Raw genomic sequence first — 21,637 nt, forward strand, 5'->3', positions numbered from 1 at the left:
GTTCATCCGGAAAGCATTCACAATGTTTCACTTTTCCCACATTTTCTTGCTCTTGTCTTGATCCAAACTGTATTAAATTAATCTCTTTCCAAATAATAGACACAAGTACTCCACTAGGAGAAAATGGTAAAAAAAAAAAAGTCACTAAAAATAGAAAACAAAGAAAATCATGTTTACAGAAGTATTCACAGCCTTTGCTTGTTGATCCAGCTTTTACCGCCTCCAGTCGTTCTTCCCTGCTGCTCTTCTCCAGCTCCAGCAGGCTGGATGGAGACGTCTGTCAGACATTTTCAGATCTCTCTGAAGATGTCCAATCAGATTCCAGCCTGGTCTCTGGTTTGTCTCCTCCAGGACGTTCACAGAGAGGTTCTGAAGCCTTTCCTCTGGGTCGTCGTCCTGCTGAACTAATGAATCTTGGCCTCAGTCTGAGGTCAGGATGCTCTGCAGCAGTTTTTCATCTACTCTGTTCATCACTGCATTTGACTTTCTCTCTGTCCTGACTAATCAGTCAGTTCCTGCTGCTGCAAAACATCTCCATGGCATGATGCTGCCACCACCGTGCTTCGCTGTAGCGAAGGTGATGAGCCGCGCCTGGTTTCTTCTAAATACGATGCCTGTCATTCACACCTGAGCTCGTCTCATCTTGTGTCTGCTGGTCTGAGGTCCTTCAGGTGCCTTTTGTCCGTCTCCAGGCCTGATTGGTGGATCACTGCAGAGATGGTCGTCCTTCTGGAAGGTTCTCCTCTCTCCACAGAGAAAAGCTGTAGCTTTGACAGAGTGATACTATTGAAGGCCTGGAAGCTCCAGTGTCCAGGCTCACAGAGCAGCCCCTCTCCACTCAGCTCCTTCAGACTAGCCAGCAGTAATTAGCAAACACCTGGTGGAACTGCACATCTACCGAGCTCATTAAAGAAGCTACGTCTCACTGCAATGCTAGTAAAAACTTTAAAGGGTTAATAGAGGAGCCATGATGTGATGACTTCTTGAAGGCGGAGATTCTGAAAGAGCTGGAATGTTTAAAGAGACAGAGGCCCAATTATAAGGTCTTAAAATGCAGTCAAGTTTTTTTTAAGTCATGTCTGATATACACAGCATTTTCATAACAGCTAAAGGTAACATGGTTGTGCTGTAAAATGGTACTGTGTGCCTAGAAAATGCATAACAGTGCTTCTTCTGAAGCTGCGATACAGATTGTGGTACCTCATGAACATCCTCCGTGTGTTCAGGTATCAAACTATTTGATTGGGTCGGACAGACAGAGAGGACTGTACTGGATATGTTGGGTAGGAACATTTGTAACATTGCACCGTTACCTAAAATGCAATGTTTGTTAATACATGATGGCGATGTCCATGTTTTAGGTGACACATTGTCAGAACACTGGCAGGTTTACTTCTTCTGTTGGAACAAAGTATCAGCCTAGATAAAAAAAATAAATAAATAAACTGAAAAAAACTCTGCTAAAATACTTTATTTATTCTAACTGTGAAATTTTTTTTTTCTTTCTAAAAAAATACTTAATTTATTCTAAGTTGAGATTAAACATTATAATAACTTGAACTATCTAGCTTCTTTAAAGGATTGTTAAAGAATCTGGATTAACTTGGCTCTCCAAGCCGATCTGTGGATTGGTAATAAGGCAGATGGCTTTGATTTTATAAATGTCCTTATTTTCTTTCATTGTGTCATCGAGTTTGATAAACAGAGTCGAAATGCAAAGGAAGCGAAGAAACCAAACAGGACGGCTTTTTAATTAGAGGACAATTAGCTGACCTTAAATCAGTTAATGTCCTCAGTTACTGACACGATGCATCTGCTGAGACGACGAAGCGACTTCCTGCACGCTCACACGAAACCGATGTCCGCAATCTTTCCAACGTTGGGTTTGTCATTTAAACTACAAGGCCGTGAGGTTTCTCAGCATCATGGCTCCAGGTCCATTAAAAGCCGCAGAGCCTTTATGGTGTTTTTGCAAGCAGGCCTGGAGGATGTGAGCAGAATGTGAAATGAAAGGAGTCTGAACTCTGACAAGCACTCCGGGAAAATAGTTTTCAAATGAAACCGTAGCACACTGAGGACCTAAAGTGACAAAAGCGGCGGCTGATCTGCATCAGCTCTGCTGGGTTTCATGACTCATAAACCTGAACCCAATGCTGACCTCCTTAAGGACTGACTTCATTTTTCGGATAAGATTCATTTGTGAGGAAGCAATCTGACAAGTCTGGCTCCTGTACAGGAAGGCGTATGATTTTACTTTCCATTGTCTTTGAACTCAGCAAAGCTGGAAAACACTGTTAAGACAACTCATATGGGAATAACGAAGCACATTTTTATCAGCGGAAGCAAGAATTAACAGGTACGTGAAAGGAAATGGAAGAACATGACTGCATGTTCAAAAGTATATCTCCTGATGAATAATACAGCTGAGAGATCAAAAAATAATTGCGCTGTATTGTAATTGTTTCATCCAATCTGTTCAAATTATATTTTCCTGGCTGATGTTTTGAGAGGTTGCTTTAATATTTCTACATTCCTGTGGTGCCAGATCATTTTTTAAATGCAATAATCATACCTGCAATAAAACACCCATACACAACGCCTCCAATTCTTGCAAATGCAATAGTCATGAAAAAATAAAAAATAAAAATATGAACAAAAAAAAAACACTGTAATCTAAAAAAAATTAAAAACTGAACAATTCTGTCATATTTAATGTTGGATTCTATGGAAAACAATAATAATTTCAACTGAATGTTTGGATTTATGACTGAAACTGATATTTAGAAGTAAGAAATGAACTGACTTATGACATTTGGTCACAAAAATACTAAAAACAAACTTCTATAACTTTTAAAATAGCTTCTAAGGAAATACTTTGGCTCTCATTAGGCAGGATATGAACATTACAATTTGTAATTACAATCAGAATACATCCCTTTCAATGTCATGATACAATTGTTATAGGGTAAATCTGCCCTGACATAGTAGGGCAACCAGATCCAACTTCCTGTTTGCCTGAGCTGCCAGTACAGGATACATAGAAACAAGGATAAAACACAAGAAAAGCTTAAAACTGAAAACTTTACTACAAGTTTTAATAAAAGAAAGTTTGGCTGAATTTGTAATGTCAGTTTGCGAAATGAGAAACCGCAGGAATTATAAACGGGACGGGAGGTCTGAGCACAAAGCCGCTACTGGCTCTGTGATCACAGATATTCTCTCTGTGATTTCACACTTTACTGCCTCGTTTGAAGTCTGATTTAATCAGCAGCAGCTCATTAAGGCTGCATCCAGTCAACATCTAGTAAAGCCAGTCTTGAGGTTAGGGACAGACACAGCTGGTTTCCTCGCACCAGGCAGTAAATACCAGTGACTGTTGGAATTAACAATCTGAAGACCTTCTGCTTCATCCGCAATCCTGATTTTAAGCACAACACATGCAGTGAAAGACAACAGTCAGATGGCTAACAGAATGAAATATACAAGCCAATTTTCAGCAATACACTGCTTAGTTATCCTGCTTTTGTTTAGAATGCATGGGCTTTAATGTGCCAACTACACTGCATAAAGTATACAGCAGAAATGATATCATGTTTTTACAGGTTTTTTTTTTACATATCATGACCATACATACAAAATGCCTCCTCCTAAACTATCTGTATTGAACAAATCCCGAAATTTTCAGGAAATGTATAGAAAAACACGAGGAAAACAAGCTAATGCTAGCTGCTCAGGTAACTAGCCTTCAGTCAGTGGCTTTATGCTTCCTGGTTTATTCAAGTTACAGCTCCTACTCCATAACATCCTCCAAAACCAGCAGATTAAAGGCCACTCTTAATCAACACTCCAAAAAACAAACATGTCTGCCGTCCAACGTTCTCTTCTTCTGCCCAAACCAAACCAGCAACCAACTAAAGCTACATGGGGGAATTTTTCTGCCATAATCCAAGAGCCCATATTTTCAGTCTGAAAGCAGGATTTGATGTCTTTTGTTCTCAAAACTTTGAATATGTTTGCTTACATTTTTACTTTGAAAGCAGCACTTCTAACCTTTCTTCTCAAAACTTGTAATGCTTACTCAAAGCTTCTCCTTGCACTCAAACTTAGTCTCTGCTCGGACCCTCCGCTCGCTTACGAAACATTCTCTGCTTGTTTTTGGAACCGCCTTTTGGCACAGTCGCTTGGCAACCTCTCAGCCAGTAGAATGAAAGTGTTGTACTAGATGCGTTTGTTTCCTTGTAGCAGGTGTAGCATTGACTGTAGCAACCTCCGCCACCCACTGGATGTAGGGAGAAACAACGTCAGCTTTCTGCTCCGTAGTACTTTAAACATCCGCCAGCAATGTCCTACTGATCGCTAACAGCTACTGAACTTAGGCAGCATTTTGCTCACCCAACCGAAGACAACATCTATCTATGTATAGATCAATAGACCGACAGATAGACAGATGTCGTTGTTTCTCCCTACTTTCAGTTAGTGTGCAGGACCGAAGTGGCAGAGCATTTAAATTCAATTGTGAGTGGCGCAAATTGCTACATTCGATAGTAGCCATACTTTAATGACACTTTGTTGAAACGAATGAGCGCTGCCCAACCTTTGTTGCATAAATGTAAACAAGAAAAGAAAGAGGAAAAGAGAGAGAAAAATGAGGAGAGTAAACATTGCTTGTCATTAAATACAGCAGCTGTATTAAATGACAGCTATTCAAATGTTGAAATGTTGGATCAACAATCATTTACAGATTTCTTTTCTACAAAAAATTTAATTACTTTACACCATTGAAATATTGTCAAAATCTTTTGAGTTTTAAAGTGATTAAAAAAAAAACTTGAATGCTGGCAACTTGACAATTGTGGCCCTCATGGCAAAAAAAAGTATGGACACAATCAGTGTAAAGAAATCCCTCCAGTGAGACAGAACAATATAATCAAACATAACAAATTCACCACAAAATGTCTGGAAAAGAAGAGAATCGAGATAATGCAATGTCCTAGTCAAAGCTGAGACCTAAAGTTGACTGATATGCTATGGTGAGAGCCCGGAGGAGCTTTGTATAAGTTAACGCCTGACATCGCAGTGAGGAGGAGCTCAGCACAGGAAGCGAAATAACATTTTCATGAAGAGGTTCATCCTGGCAGCATTAAGCGATAAGCCAGGCAAAAGGCCAGAAGGTCCAACAAAAGCCATTCATACCTAAACAGTTGTGTCCATCGTGGGCCAGCATGAATCCATCGTAGCAGGTGCACCTGTAGTTCCCAGGTATGTTGATGCATTCATGGACACAGCCCCCATTGTAGTCATTCGTACATTCATCCACGTCTGAAAGAGAAAGCAGTTCATGTTACCCAAACTATGTTTGTGATGTGACTTTACGTCCTGAATGTGTTCAGTTATTGTTTTGGATTGTCCAAAGTTTTATTTCGATCAATTTTTATGCATCTTTGGAATTTGAATCCGCTGTGATGTTCAGATTTTTTTTCCTTTTAATTGTGTACATTTCCCACAAACTTGAATGTACAAAGCGGTGCATAACTGAAGTGGATGAAAAATAATATATAGTCTTTAAATGTTTAAACAAAAATCTAAAAAGTATGATCTGAACTTTGACTAGATCATTCTAACCATCCATTTTAGGTGTAGTTGTATATATAGGGTGATTCTTTTTTTTTTTTACAATTTTTTTCGCCCCCAAGGATTTTCTGTATCTAGCTCTGTCCACGTTTCCATTGACAACGACCAGCTGTCCTGAAGAATAAAAAGATCCCACAGTTCAATGCTGTGGGAACGATGTGTTCAGGAGATGTGCTGTTTGTTTGTGTCATTTTTGTTTCGTTATTAATTTGGGTCAATGGAGCTGAATTCAGAAGGAAGTGACGCATGTCAGGGTTTTTTTTATTGAACATGCATCTTTTCCTCTGTGCCTCCCAATTACGCATTACTTGTTGGTTAAACAAAATTCAGGCAAAATACATTGATGTTTGTGCTTGAAATGTCACAAACTTCAATATTTTAAATATGAATTTTAAATATAATATGAAATAAATTATAAAGCATGAAGTCAACATGTGATGTTTATTAAAAACTATCAGCACTTTTTTTTTAAATTATTCTATGAAAAGAAAAACGAAATAAAAATGACAAAACATTGGCTGGTGCATCTCAAACTTTAATTGTTTTGGAGGTTGTAAAAAAATAGTGCAACCCAACAACTATGGAGAAATTGTTTTTACATTATGTACATTAAAGGAGAACAAGTCAGCACATATATGTATTTTTTTATTCTAATCACCAGAAGACAAATGAAGTGAAAACAGATTCCTGCTGGCTGCTCCATCGCCTAATAGTTTTCAGTCAATTCTAAAACGATTGCAGGCAACTAATTGTACATCACAATTCTCTGGCTCCAAGTCTCAGATGTACATAAGAGGACCAGGACCAGAGTGTAACTTTAGCCTTCATGGCTTTAAAGGGTAAGAAGGATCTGGGGAAGTGAGTTTACTGTCAGTGACTTCACAGAGCCGCGGAGAACACAACATGTCTGAAAAATGGCAGCTGAGCCTTGAAAACTGGTCATATGAAAGATAAAACCCATTCATGCCTGCAAATGTTAAAGTAATACAAGCATAATAATCATGCAAATGGACCTCATAACATTCAAATGTGATCTGACTAACACATGCAAGTTAACAGTAACCAATATATAATACCCAAATGTAAGAATCTACCAGAGTTAAACAGAGGCAGTGAAGAAAATGACGATTTAACGTAGAAGTAGCACTGAAGTCCAATAATCTGGCAGCACAGCTAAGCAGAAGCTAAGGCTCAACACTGGTAGCAACAGGAACTACGAATGGAGGGACTGACACCACATACACCAAAGCCAAAATGAGACGAGGAACAGAGGACACAGGAGGGATTAAATACACAGAGGGTAATCACAAAGACAGGAGACTCAGGGACGAGGAGACTCAGGGACACAAAACTAAAAAAACACGTAACATGACAGGAATGTATATTTCCATGATGTTCCCATGTTTCCATTAAAGACGACAGGACGTACTAGAAGGATGATGGATTGTTTTTGTTTTTTGGGACAATGTGCAGCTGAGCATATTGAATCCATAGCACTTCTTCCACGTAATAGGGCTGTCTAATTTTTAGAAGATAAATAGTTTGAAGCATATTTAAGAGATAACAAAAACTTTGCACCTGGTGGATTTTTACCAACCCTCAGTGGGTGTCAGGAAAGAGAAGTCAGGTAGACAAAAGTCAGGCAGAGATGTGTTCAGAGACCATCTGAGTCTAGTTGGATCCATTTCTGGGTGTCTGTGCTGAGTTATGTAAGTGTGCCAGTAAGCAGCCAGTAAGAAGAGTGGCTGGCTGATGACGGAGCTCCAGACGCCAGGCAGACCATGGCCTACTAAGTCTGAGACTTCTCCCTCCCCCTCTCTCACCTATACTGTGTCCCTCATCATCAATCTGAGATGATTTTTGTCTCTGGTAAGCGGGTCAGGTGGTAGTCACCTGTGTCTGTTGGAGTTCACAGCAGAATCTGCCACTGCATCTCCACTGACTCAAGACAGAATAGAGCATGTTGGCCTTCGCAAAAGTATTAACACTCATTGAACCTGCTCGCAATTTGTCACATTCCAAAACTTCAACGAGGCAAATATTTTTTCACGGCACCTGACACCATGGCTTCAGTTAAAATATGTCAGACTGTCGTGACGATAATTTAGGGAAAGCTGACACAAGTTAACATTTTCCAGCAGCTATTAACTGAATCAGACATCCTCATAATGCAAACAGAGTGGTCTGCACATGTGAACACTGGACGTATGCCAATAGCTCAGTGTCGTCTGCAAATTAGAGAATTAAACACGATCGAATGATGCATACGTTTTGTGAACAGTGCGATGCTGTGAGAGCTCCAATGGAGACAGCAAAACCAATCCATCATCCTCATACCGCTTCCTGTTGCCATCTTCATCATTTCGCCCGTTGTACTATCCAGCTGTTGATCATGTGACTCATATGATGCCAACAAAAACCTGTTTCCATTGCAGTTTCATGCACCTACCCTTACGCAAAAACCTTTTGTCAAAAACTGTGAGTTTTTCAAGTTTCCATGGAAGGAGAGGTGACCTAAGGACAAATTACAGAGACCAGTCAACCTAACAGTCATGTTTTTGGACTGTGGGAGGAAGCTGGAGTACCAGGAGAGGGCCCACTGACGCTCTGAGAGAAACTGCAAACTCCATGCGGAAAATATTCCCAACTGGTATTCAAACCCAGGACCTTCCTGCTCCAAGGCAGCAGTGCTACCAACACCTTGCAGCCCTAATGTGGTTATATTTCTATATTTTTTAACAATTCCGCTACCTGTTCCATTTTTCTCATCTGTTTATTTTGCAAAGCATTCTTGACTCAATGTCTGAATAATGTGAATTTTAATCAACAAAACATGTAGAACCTCAGATAACATCCACCAGTGGAATGATCACCACAGACGATGTTTACACAAACATTCCTGGCGGCTACAAAGTCTTCCCACATCTTCATTTGGTTCTGTCAAAAGATATTCTGCTGTTTCCCCAGCTGCACCGACTCCACTTGACAAAAAGTTGAACATCATCAGCAAGAGCTCTGGAAGATGAGGCCGCAGCATCTTTGGAGGACCAGACCTGACAACCACATGTATCACGATCTGCAATTAATGTTGTACTCCTGTTTTCATTCCAGACCTGATTTCACTGTTCAGGAGACACACAGCCCTCATTTAGGCATGAGTCAGTGTTACATGTTTAGACAGTGCTTTAGATGATGCAGAACTGCCTCGATTAAATATCTCACATCAACAAATAAAAATTTGCCAAGACCACAAAAAGACAGCAAATCATGCAAACAAATGAAAGCCTAAAACAACCAGCAAAGGCAGCTTTGATCCTTTTTTCTCTGAGAAGATTGCACGTGGTTTTCCTCAGAACTGCGGGCACCCCGTGTGGACAAGTCGGTGCCCTACATAAACCCAAGCAGTTTTGCTCAACAAAAATACATTTTAAAGATCTTAATTGTGTCCTTAACCATTTGTCCTCAAAGTAGACAGATCACATTAACAGAATAGGACCGTGTGCTTGAATGATAGTCAACTATTTGGATTCTCTGCATGGGTGTATGTTTGAGACATGTGTATGGGGAGGTAAAGGTCATTTTACTTATATAGCACATCTTCAGCAACAAGTGCTGCTTTGAACTGACTTGAGGGTAGCTTTCTAAGAACTTGTTACCTGGAGATTTCCATGTTGGTAGAATTGTGAGAAGGGTAAAAAGCTTGCAACGCTCCGCCCGTAAGAGCAGCAAAACCCAATGAGGCATGACTACCGACTTCACCCCAGACATACAGACACCATGCGTCCCCTCAGAGCAGGGACATGGTCACAGTAAAGCACTCAAGCAGCAGCCCACTGGCCCGAGAGACACCAGGACACAGACTCTGGGTACCAAACTCTACAGTCTGAAGCAACAATTTGATATAATAGTATCAGGGAACAAAAGTAGATATAATTGAAGATATTAGTTGCCAAATTTAAATAGTTGAGCACGGAAACGACACGTTTTTATTGGAAATGTTGTTCGACAGTCAAATTACAGGCGATGCTGTGCATTGACAACGTGACACTTTCTCCACGTCACCAGATATGGAGTTTCTGTTGTTATCATAATAGAACAACGTCAGCCGTTGAGCATGAATCCTCATTTCCAGCCAGAGTTCCACTCTCAAGCTGCCAAGCTGCTCATAACAGAGAAACACAGATTAAAGCATAAAACTGACAGAATGTCTTTTTGAAGACGAAGACCAGAGTTCCATTTGTCAAAAAACACAATGAGATGTATTACAGAGTGTAAAACAGTGACGGGCACACACAGTACTGTACTTAGATATTATTCGCTCAAGATGTAGTGTGCAGATTTTGCAGCTCGTCTAGTGAAGAGGTGATAGTAACTACCAGGTCCCGGTTCATTCTTCTTTCTTTTAAAACAGCCCTGTGATTAGACGTCTAATGCCTACAGCATCTAGAGACCGACCTGACTGAGAGCTGACCATCTATCAGTTATCATCCCACATGGCTTTCAGTTGAGCTGCCATGAATTAAAGTGTGATCAACCCTAAAACAGACTTTCTGTTCAGTTCTGGTCCATATCACCATCTGGTTCTATGAATTTTCACTCTAAATTAAAAAACATCAATGCTTTTTGGAGCATAGAGAATTATCCGTTTTGTCTTTGAATAAAAAAAAGATGTATCTGAATTTATAGTGTGGCCAGCCTTAAAGTTGGCATCAGGTTTGTTGTTTCCAGTCTATATAAAATAAATGTGTATTTCACTGGTTTTTAATGAAATCTAAACTGTGCACAATAGTTCACAATTGAATTGAAATACTAGCTGTGGTGGAGAAATAATAGCCATCCTTCCAAATTTTTCAGATTTGAGTCTGCAATTGCTGCCAAAATTGCATCAGCAAAGCATTAAGCAAAGCCTTTAAATCCCTATCTAAATATGATCTTTTTTTTTTTTTTGGTTTCTCCTTTTGATAAATTTGCAAAACGCTTTTTTCCACAATGTCATATCGGGGTGTTTGTGTGTAGAAGTATGATGAAAGAAATTATTTTAGTTCACAAGCTTATCTGGAATAAGACAGTAGCATAACAAAATGTTGAAAAAGTGAAACAGTGTGAAGCTTTCTGGATGCACCGCAACTCTTAGTTCTTGCCACTTAAATTGCAACGCATACAAAGTCATCTGCCAGATGATCAATTCTCAGATTTCTTATCTGACTCAGGCTCCAAGTTCACATAATGTTGGGTGATTTTAAGATGCTGCCTTTGATGCTATCCCATTAGCATCGCAAAACAAACCTACATACTCTAAGTGAAGCAACCGAATTCAAAACTGAACTTTTTCACCTGTTAAAAAAAATACAACTTACATTACGCATCATCATCTCACAGCGAAATATAATGGTGGCAGCATCATGCTGTTCTTGAACTTTCCTTTCTTTTAAGAATTATGTACTTATTTACATATAGAAATATGTAATATATTATGATATGCATCCCCTTTTAGAAGGAATTAGGCACAGTTTTTATTAAGCACATATTTCTGTCACAAATGTTTTTATTGGTCTGATATAATATAATCTTAAATTTTGTGTCATATGTTTACAATGAGAAATGATATGATCAACATCTCTTTTACCTGTTGTATTGTTTCACTTAGTGAAATGAGCTACTGAAATAAATTATTATTTTGTCAACATTTGAATGGGTCTAATGTCTCCATAACATACAATCTGACATTTAATATGAGGATGTAAAAATGTAATGGGGTGTTTATTGATTATTTTATTCTCCACTAATAAAATAATATATAAATAAGGATTAAAAGTGTTTGACAGTCATTACATTTCTGATTGTGAACACAAGCAGTAGAAATCAGATCATTGTACACATCACATGCACCACTGTACAATACATTATCACACAGTCAGACTCTCATATTCTTGCAGTTCTGTTAATATTTCACATAAAAAAGGTGATCTCATTTCTGCGAAGTGAAAAATAAAGATGGGAGAGGCGTTCTTGGTTTGATCCAGTTTCTTGCGCATATTTTCCTAGAGCGCTGAGTGACTGTTTGCCGAGATGGGCCAATGCTGATAACACAGAACCAGAGACGACCTGAGGGATGTAGAGTGGGAGTGCAGCGGCTCGGCTGCTTTCAGGTGCTTCCAGGAATAGAAGAGCCGATAATGGCACCGGCTAGTGAAATGACCAATAATGCCTGTTGATGGAAAACATAGTCAGCCCATTACAGCCTTCATATCTAATCAACGGGGGTGAGGGGGTGTCCTCCTGTCCACCATCTGTCTCAATTTGGAGTCTCTGTCAGGAGCTGTTGCTTCATTACGGGGATGGGGGAGTGGTGAGTTCTGATTGATGTCAGTGTGTCGTAAAGAGACCAACGGGATCAGGTATACGGTGAAGCCTGGCCCCCACACACACTGATTATCCAGCCAGTGGATGTGGACCCGGGATTTAATTAGACTCTCAGACTCATCCTCTCCCCCTCAGACACATAAATGCAAACACACATATGGAGCTACAATGTGACCAGTTGCTGCATTTCCACTGACTGTATAAATTGCGTAAATTGACATTCCGAAAATAAATTCACTTAATAGAATTGAATAGGCAATCTATAAAGACTGTAAGGACCCGTTCAGCTGACCTCATGGATCATCGTTTCCAAAACATTCATTTTCCTCAGATGAAGTCATTCATTTGATTATTAAGATATCTGATTTATGTTGAAAAATAAAAATCTCTCTCCAGTTTTCAAGCAGTCAGTTTTACTCTGGGTTTGGAGTTCATTTGGTGAAGTGCTCTGTTGTTTTTCTGCCTTTTGGCCCAGAAGTTCAAATTCAGTTAGAAAATACCCAAATAGATTTTCCTTGAGGGTTGAGGGAAATTTTAGCCAAACCTGAATCTTTCCTTTGAAAGAAGCTCAACTGCTTGGTGGAAGATTTTTGCCACATTCAGGACACGACCAGTGTGGGAAATTTCTGTTATTTCATTGTTGCTGTCAGCCTGTTGATTCACAGCGATTTATCTGGATTCAAACTCAAAAATCCATTATTGATGTCAATAAAGCCTCAATGGCCAGTTCGTCTCATGTTTTCATCAGATATGGAGAAATGATTCACAGGACTTTGTTGTCCCAAATTAATATGATTTGAACCTTCTTTTCCTTCTGAACAATACATTCATGCCTAAGCTTTTGTAATATGTGTATCTGTACACTATTTGTCTGAAAGATGACACACCAGAATTAAATGACTTCTTACCACAAAACTGCAGGACTTGATAAGATGCTGAGAAGGCAAATCATCTGTTTTTATCATGTTCTTGAAGCAGACATGCATCTAAAAGCTGGAAGACATGGATCAGCGTGTGCTAATGCGCCTAATTCACTTGAAAGTGTGAGGCAATACTTGAAAACTGTTATTCACAGACACTCTCTCCAGTCTGACCGAGCATCAGACATTTTTCAACAAAGAATGGACAAGTAATGCAGCTTCTGCATATGCAAAGCTGGTAGAGACCCACATACACACGCCCCCAAACACACACAATAGAACACTGCAGCTCAGAAAAGCAACACGCTTTCACTGAAACTTACAGGAAGTAAAATGCAGGTGGATATTCTAAACCAGAGCTGTGACATGCATCAGCCTCTCTGTCCTATAGTTCTTCTTCTACTGTTTATAGTTATTGGTCAAGTAACCTCTGTGACTGAATGACCAGTTTAAATACACAATACGGCTGGATGGTGAACCAATAACCAATATATATCGCAATCAATATCAACAGACAATACATGTTATTATGCAATATTCAGTATGTAGAATATTGACTGAACTTTGATCCAGAACTGCACAGCATTGTGGGAAATGTCGGCAGAGGAAAGGCTTGAGCCGCTTAACCTGTCACACCTCACAAAGCAAGGTGGGCAGCATCAGCCAATCCACTCATTCTTTAGTTACCCAGCAACAAGTTGTTGACTAGCATGTGGAGCAGCAGTTCCAGGTTTTGCCTCCTAACTGCTTAGAAATAAAAAAGAGAAAGTTGTGGCTAAAACAGGAAAGAGGCATGCCGCTAGTTTGGAAGTACTTCCACTATTTAAAATGAAAAAAAAAAAATTCATAATTATCAATGTTAAGTTTTTCAGCCGTAACCTCAAGCCCAAACGCAACGGTGACACAGATGTTCAAAGGGAACTGAGGCTCCATCCTTCACTGGTCTGATGAAAGAATACCAGTGAAGCCAGCCAGCAGTTCCAGTAACAATCTGTTTGACCAGGACAATGCTCGACTTTAGCCTGACGTTACATCTACATTTTTTTTTTTTTTAATTATGAAAACGTTTGAGCAGAAATGACATCGGCCTGTTGGTCAGTGAACCCCAGGAAGCATTAGGTGACAGTAACTTACCCTCACACTGCTTCCCGTCTCCAGTGTAGCCCGGCTTGCAGATGCAGTTGTAAGAGTTGGGCGTGTTCTGGCAGAGGGCGTCGATGTGGCAGTCGTCTGAACCTTCTGCACACTCGTCTGCATCTGCACAAGCAGCAAACATCAATACCTCATTAGAGCCACTGAGAATTCAATGTTTCACTATGACTGATGGCACTCTGCTCCGACGGCCCTGATCGGCATCTGCTCCGAAATGAGAAGCCCCAAAGGGCAGCGGTGTGGTCGGAGGGGCAGCTGGTGAAATATTTCTTTCGGAAACTTGCAGAAGTTTTTACCTGACGGCTCACAGGACAGCACCCTGCTGACATGGCTCGCCTTAATTACGGATTAAAATGGAAAAAAACAAACAAAAAATGCTCAGATCTGTAAACCATTGTTTTCATTAAGCCAACATTTCTGTTTTTCAAAATAGTTTTTTTTATTATTGATTTATCTAATGTAATATTACTCATCATTATTTAGTGAGTATTGTGAATATTATTGTTACTTAATATCATTTAAATGTTTGCATGAGCTGTAACAGGAAACATATACAATTAACAGAAATAAAGAATTCCACACATCCATCTGGAAGTTATTAATCTATATAATGTGGTGCAGTAATTGATAAGGTTCCTAAATGAAATTGTTTTTTGTAATATTCTAATTTATTGAATGGGTCTGCTTCTCAGGTCTTTAGGTTTCCTGTGCCGCTAAATTCTCAAGTAAAGAAAAGAAAAAAGTAAATATATTTTGATCTTCTAACTCCATTGATGCATTGAATCAGCGATGATGAGTTTATTTCTATTTAAAAAGAAAAAAAAAGCACTGAAACCGTTTTGTATTTTGGTTTATTCATCATGGAATCTGAACCTTTGAGAATTTCATACAATATTGGTGAAGCTTCATAAATGAATTTGGAAGCAAGTCAAAATGAAAATGATTTTTTTCAGCCATATTTGCTTTGTGAAAGTAAATATTTCACAATATTCACAGTAAATATATTGTCCAGTCAGCCATTATTGTTGTCCTCTCAGCTCTGAACCATTCCTCAGTGATTCCCAGCACACGTCGTCTGATCATAGTGTCTTGACCTGAAGGTCAGGAAAAGCCGACGCTCTGCCTGAAGCTGCCAGCTCCATGAGGGCGCCACCAGTTTCCAACTTGGCAAAAGGTCAGTGTGGCCCTCTTCTTTCAAATTCTCTGCTGATCTGTACATGTTGGTGTTTTTGGTGCAGTTAGTCAGATCTGCTGCCAACATCATAATGATCTCCCCACTGATTTTTTTTGTCAGGCCAGGGAACTCTTGTGTTTTGTGATATTTCATAAATGGCAAAGTGCTTCAGAAGGTCTGTCAAAGAACCAACAATTCACTGACTGATCCAAGAATCTCTTTTTCCTCAAGGAAAATGATCTGGATTGAGATTTCAATAAATGATGTTACTATTTAACAAACTGTGTTCATGCCAGATGATTGTATGTGTTGCACAATGCTCTCACTTCCACCAATCAGCTGGTGATGAACACCAAGTGCTATTAGCAACTATGGACAGAACGAAGCAAAGAAAGAGACAGAGTGTCTGACCTGTGAGATGACTTTAAATTTGAAAAATGTTTTAAATGAAATAGAAAAGACAAACCAGCCCAGAGATGTGCTGCAAAGCGGAATTGGAGTATCACAACAAAATGTCCTGAAACACTTTAGCAGGAAACATCAACCACAGGCATCCAACCTGTTCATGACTGACAACAGGTAACCTTTTCTCTTTTCCTTTTCCATAAGACTCCAACTTTTAATCTGTGATCTTGGTGCAGAATATGGCTAACATTACACCAAGGCTACCGATGATAAAAAAGAGAAATGATGTGAAAAGAAAGTAGGTTATAAAAAAGCTTATTCTTGCTTCAAACTTGGAACTGAAAGTGAAGCATCAATATAAGTTTGAGAAGTTTTTTTTTTTTTAAGTTATTGTGAAATATTTTATTTCTTACCTGTTTTTGAAAAAAAAAACAACAAAAAACTTTTTCACACTTCAAACGTGGGACGAAAAGTGATCTGAATGGTACTGAGTTGTAAGTATGGTGGCCTGCAACTAACAGCTATTTTTGTAATCAGATATTCAGATAAAACATTTGGCACATTCTGCAGATATTTCATTTAATCACTTCAGCGTTTTTAATATGCAATATCAGAAACACATTAAAAGATACAAATAAACCAACAACTCAATTCCCTTTTGCCTAAAATGCAATAATTTTGTGTTTCTCTAGTGAATTTGAACCCAGTGATGCTAAAACGTGAGGATTTTTGCATAAAACATTTTTACAGATAAATGTGTTTTTATCGGAAATGCAAAATGTATATAATTTTTGTACGGTTTTGGCCTGCATATGTTTTTTCAGCAAATGGCCTTTTTTTAAATCTGTATAGTACAGTTAATGATCAATCAATTAAATAAGTTAAACTATTTCAATAATTGATTCATCAAGATTTATCAAATGAATTGTTTCAGCCTGACATTTTTTCTTATTAAATAAACAAACTGAATCAATTTTACAAGCGCTTTCTCTTTCACTAGCCCAAGTAGGTACAGCAGGACGGCTCAGTTTTTTTTATTTGATTAACTGATTAATCGTTAGAATGAATGATAGATTACTAAACAATCATTTAGAACAGCCCTCAAACAAACTGATCAACAGATTTGGCACTAACTAGAAAAACTCAAACTAACATCAGTGGCAAAATAGAAATTCCATTCTCCTAAGGTTATGAAATAAAAGCAGAAGAGCCTGCTGAGCATTGGACGACTTCTTGGGGGAAAAAAAAAAAAGATTATAGCACTTTAAAAAAACATTAACAGCTGGGTCTTCCAGCCTCAATGTGAACTGATTTGCAACTCTGACTGATTCTTATTCTCTGTCTTCCTTCCCATGAGTGTTCACTGAGGCCCAGACTATTCTGCATGAGGAAAGCTCTCAAGCCAAGATCTGGCAGCTGAGGACACGGCAAACAGGCGGCTTTAGGGCTCCTCCATTGATCAGGTTATTGATAGAGGGGCTGGTCTCATCTGGTCTTACATCCAGCGATGGAAGGACGCTTCATTACAAACGCAAATCACATATAGACGTTTTGGTTCGTGCTATCCTGGGAGTCAGTCTGTAGACCTTTCCTCCAAATGTCTGACCCTCACAAATATGTAATAATAATAATAGAAAAACAATAAGTGAGTGAGAAAAGGGAAGTGTGAAATGAAAGAACCAAGCAGCAACAAGTCTCCTGTGTGTTTAGAAGTTGTGGACATCCATGCCCCCCTGACCCCCCCAGCCTGCTGTGGTGGCAGATTGTCTCCATAATGACTCTCCACCCAGAACAATGTGGTGCTCCTGCTGCAGGGTCGATATTGGGCCCCTGCTGCCTGCTTCTCCTGGGACTTATGACGACACCAGTTCCAACCCACTGCTTCCTACCACCTCCAAAACCAACATTCACACACACATACACACCCACACGCACATTTGTATATCAATTATTATTGACACTGGCTTCACTCCGGTTCACTTTTTGTAACCCAGTTTGTGTCTAACCCTAAACATGTACACAACACTTCTCTTAAAAGCAGTTTAACTCACACTTTAGCCATATCCTGGAAAAAAACCAGCTTGATCTATGTTTCTTGCTTCACCCAGACGGCCTGGACTCTCAGTTTTTGAGCAATGGTTGCTTCGTGGAGGCGTTAGCTCTGTTGAAGTTTTAATTATAGCCAATCTCTAGCATTGGCTAACATGTTAATCTATAGCACTTTATAATCTAAAGTGCTATAGATTATAAAGTGATGTATACATATACATGACGTATGTTACATGTGTAAGATACATCATGGCTGTGACATATGTTACACACCAGTTTGACTCTACACAGTTTACCAGAAGTTGCCTCCGCTGTAAACAACCTGAGCTCCACTATGAAGCTCAGGATCGATCGTTTGCCCTCCAACATATCACTTCCTGTTCTCCTTTTAGTGAAGTATCAGTGTCCGTTGTGTATTTCTTATCTTTCTTTTTTTTGAGGCCCAAACTCCAAATCCAGTGTACTTTACTGTGTGTAGTGCATCATTGTGGCATATCGTGTTCAAATTTCCAATCTATGTATTTGTGTGCATAGATCACACAAATGCATAGAGACAAAGACCAACCCAAACCAGGCGACTGTTGATGTTAATTCAATATTTGGAACTGTGACCAACTCAGACTGAATGACTTTGTTCACTTCCTCCACTGCCGTCACTAAAACTACAGACGGACCACAATTCTAAAGCAGAGCAGAAAATCTGCAACAGACTGGCGACCTGTCCAGGGTGACTCTCGTCCGGAGACAGAAGAAAATGGATGGATGGATGGATGGATGGATGGATGGATGGATGGATGGATGGATGGATGGATGGATGGATGGATGGATGGATGGATGGATGGATGGATGGATGGATGGATGGATGGATGGATGGATGGATGGATGGATGGATGGATGGATGGATGGATGGATGGATGGATGGATGGATGGATGGATGGATGGATGTCTCCTTCCATTCGCTGATTGGCCTGCAGGAAAAATCAGCTGGAGAAATCAAGCTCAATGGGAGAAATCCCAGACAACATACAGAAGGGAGATGAGAATCAAGTGGAAGTGCGTCGGCAGGCGCTGGGATGTAAACCCAGACCCTTCTTGCTGTTGGTTAACAGAGAAATATGTTCATGTTTGGATTGGGTTGAACTCGTGAAGTTCCCACTTTAGTCATTTCTCCTGATTGTGTCTGGAATCACATTTTATGCCAACTGTAACTGTGAACACATCAACAATAAAGAGTTAAAATGACTCTTTCCTTCCCAGCTCTACCTGATCTACATTGAAAAGCTTCACATCTAGACTTCACTGCCCCTCAGCAAAAAAAATCATAATCAGAGGAACAAATCTGCTGCCGCAATTAATGTACAATTTATTAAAATAAATAAATATGTATATATATATATATATATATATATATATATATTATAATATAATATATATTATATATATATATATATATATATATATATATATATATATATACATCTATATATGTGTATATATATATATATATATATGTGTGTGTGTGTGTGTGTGTGTGTGTGTGTGTGTGTGTGTGTGTGTGTGTGTGTGTGTGTGTGTGTGTGTGTGTGTGTGTGTGTGTGTGTAAAATTTTATTCATTTATTTATTTATTTTACTTTTACATGTTAAACAAAAAAACTGAAGATGGAATATTTTCAGCCTGAATTTTATAGAAAGAATATTTTGTAATTTATGCAGGATCTAATATGTAAAAATACATTTCAATACTTTTCTTAAGTTGTCATTCTTAAGTCATTCTGAGGGCCTCAAATGGCCCCCAGCTACTTGAGGCTTCTCATTTAGATCAAAGCATATTGCAATTAGGTTAGGCAAATAAACAACCAAAAAAAAAAAAAAAAGGCTCATATCTGCTGGGTGCTTATTAAATCCAATCCTGCCCGGGGCCCCGGAGAGGCTTGGCCCGGCTCTGGAAGCGGTAACATAGAAAAACAGGAGCGAAAGCAGAGCAGCGCTTAACCCGGGGATCAAGCTGCGGTTTCCGATTGGATCGGGCCCTGCAGGGGCGCAGCAAGCAACTTCAGAGAAGTCAGAGAGTCAGAGCTGAGATTTGATCAAACATTTAGTGGCCCTTTTTGTGTCACGCGGCCAAATTATTGACTAAATATGTGACCGCTCAGTTTCACTGCTGGGGAACGTTTCTGCATCCATCCTGAACCTGGCAGCCAACACAGAACCTCAACATGATATTCCAAAACATAATAACGGAAAGTTTCTCCAGATCTATCAGGACTTTGGGATTGTTTTTTTTCTTTTCTTTTCTTTTTTATAAGTTCATCCTAGTGGAACATGCCTCGCTGTTTGACACTCATATTCCATCGTTTCTTCCTTTAAAGGAAAGAAGAAAAAAAAGAAAACAGAAACCGGTAAAAAAAAGGGAAGAATCCGCGGAAGAGCAGAAAGTCTTGAGGGGGAAACGAGACGGGAGAGGAGAGGAGAAAGAGGAGCTTCTTACCTGCGAGTCCGACATTCCCCATCACCCTGCAAGCATTCATGAGGAGGACAAACAAACAAACGTCCCGGGGAAAACAAGCGCTCCGCATGCTGACAGGCGATGTGAGGATCCAGCGGGGCTTTTGACGGGTTTCAGCCCTGGACTGGCCGCTGGTGTGGGCGCGACGGTGGAAGTTTGCACGTGCATGCGTGTGTGCGGATGTGGTGTGAATTGCGCGTGGGAGAGCGCGCGCGTGCGGACGTGCGTGTGTGTGTCTGTGATAGAGGAGGAGGACCGTTTTTTTTTTTTTTTTTTTTAAGTGGACTGGCAGCAGATGGGGGTGGGAGCGAGGTGGGGATGGGGTTGGAGGGAGAGAGAGAGAGAGAGAGAGAGAGAGAGAGAGAGAGAGAGAGAGAGAGAGAGAGAGAGAGAGAGAGAGAGAGAGAGAGAGAGAGAGAGAGAGAATGAAGCTCTTTGATTGGCTTGTTCGTGCCGGTAGGAGAGAGAGGATGGCTGAGCGGTGAGGAGCGAAGAGTCATGACAAGAAGGTGGGGGATGTAAAAATAAATAAATAAATAAAATAGATGGACAGGATAAAGTCAAATCTAAACCATGTGTAAGTAAAATGATTCATTATTATGATTATTATCACCTTTTTGCTACAAATGCAGCTGCAAGCCTTTCAGAGTGACACTGAAATGCAACTTTTCACCCTGAATACATAAAACCCACAAAACAGCACCAAAAATCTCCAAGAGAATCAAAAAAGATGGTTGTTTAAAACATTTCTGATGATGACCAGCTCGCAGGGTAACACAGAGACAGACGAGACAAACAGCCATGCACACACACACTCACACCGAAGGAGAATTCAGAAACACCAATTAACCTAACAGACATATTTTTGGACTGCGGAGAGAACCCACCATGCACAGGGAGAACATGCAAACTCCGTGCAGAAAAACCCCGGGAATCCAACCCAGGACCTTCCCGCTGCAAGGCAACAGTGCAACCAAATGCGCCACTGTGCAGCCCCTAAAGACGACCAAGTGTAGCCAATTGAAAAAACAACAACAGCAAAAGATTTTCAAATGATCAACAAGTTGTGATGCACAGATATATCAATATACTGATATGCAGTAGAAAATATTGTCAAGTTCCAGCTTGCTTTGTTGTAAATTGTTGTGACGTCCCCAAGAACCTGCTGCCCTGGGCAGAGAGCCATGTTGCCAACGACAAAAATATTTTTGCTAAAATGTGCCTACAGGTGCCTTTTTTATTTTTTATTTTACAAAAGATATGAGACTTGTGTCAGAACTTATTTCAGCTCTTAACTACTCTCTGTATATTTTTATTAAATAAAAATTATTTTTATTAAGTAAAAAAAATAAATAAATAAAATAGATGGACAGAATAAAGTCAAATCTAAAACATGTGTAAGTAAAATGATTCATTATTATGATTATCACCTTTTT

General features: G+C 39.6%; 1 protein-coding gene across 1 annotated transcript in view; it reads right to left on the minus strand.

Annotated features, from left to right (window-relative positions):
- scube1 (signal peptide, CUB domain, EGF-like 1) overlaps nt 1-20,434 on the minus strand; it is an 88,234-nt gene extending 67,800 nt beyond the window's left edge. The window contains exons 1-3 of the mRNA XM_055055533.1: nt 20,184-20,434; nt 14,049-14,171; nt 5,194-5,319 (exon numbers count right to left, since the gene is read on the minus strand). Of these exons, the coding sequence (XP_054911508.1) occupies nt 5,194-5,319; nt 14,049-14,171; nt 20,184-20,271 (337 nt within the window). The 5' untranslated portion in view covers nt 20,272-20,434. The remainder of the gene's footprint in view (nt 1-5,193; nt 5,320-14,048; nt 14,172-20,183) is intronic.
- Nucleotides 20,435-21,637: the final 1,203 nt, after the last annotated feature.

Source organism: Poeciliopsis prolifica, unplaced genomic scaffold, assembly GCF_027474105.1.
Source record: "Poeciliopsis prolifica strain line A6 unplaced genomic scaffold, Auburn_PproV2 SCAFFOLD042, whole genome shotgun sequence".
Taxonomy (NCBI): Eukaryota; Metazoa; Chordata; class Actinopteri; order Cyprinodontiformes; family Poeciliidae; genus Poeciliopsis; species Poeciliopsis prolifica.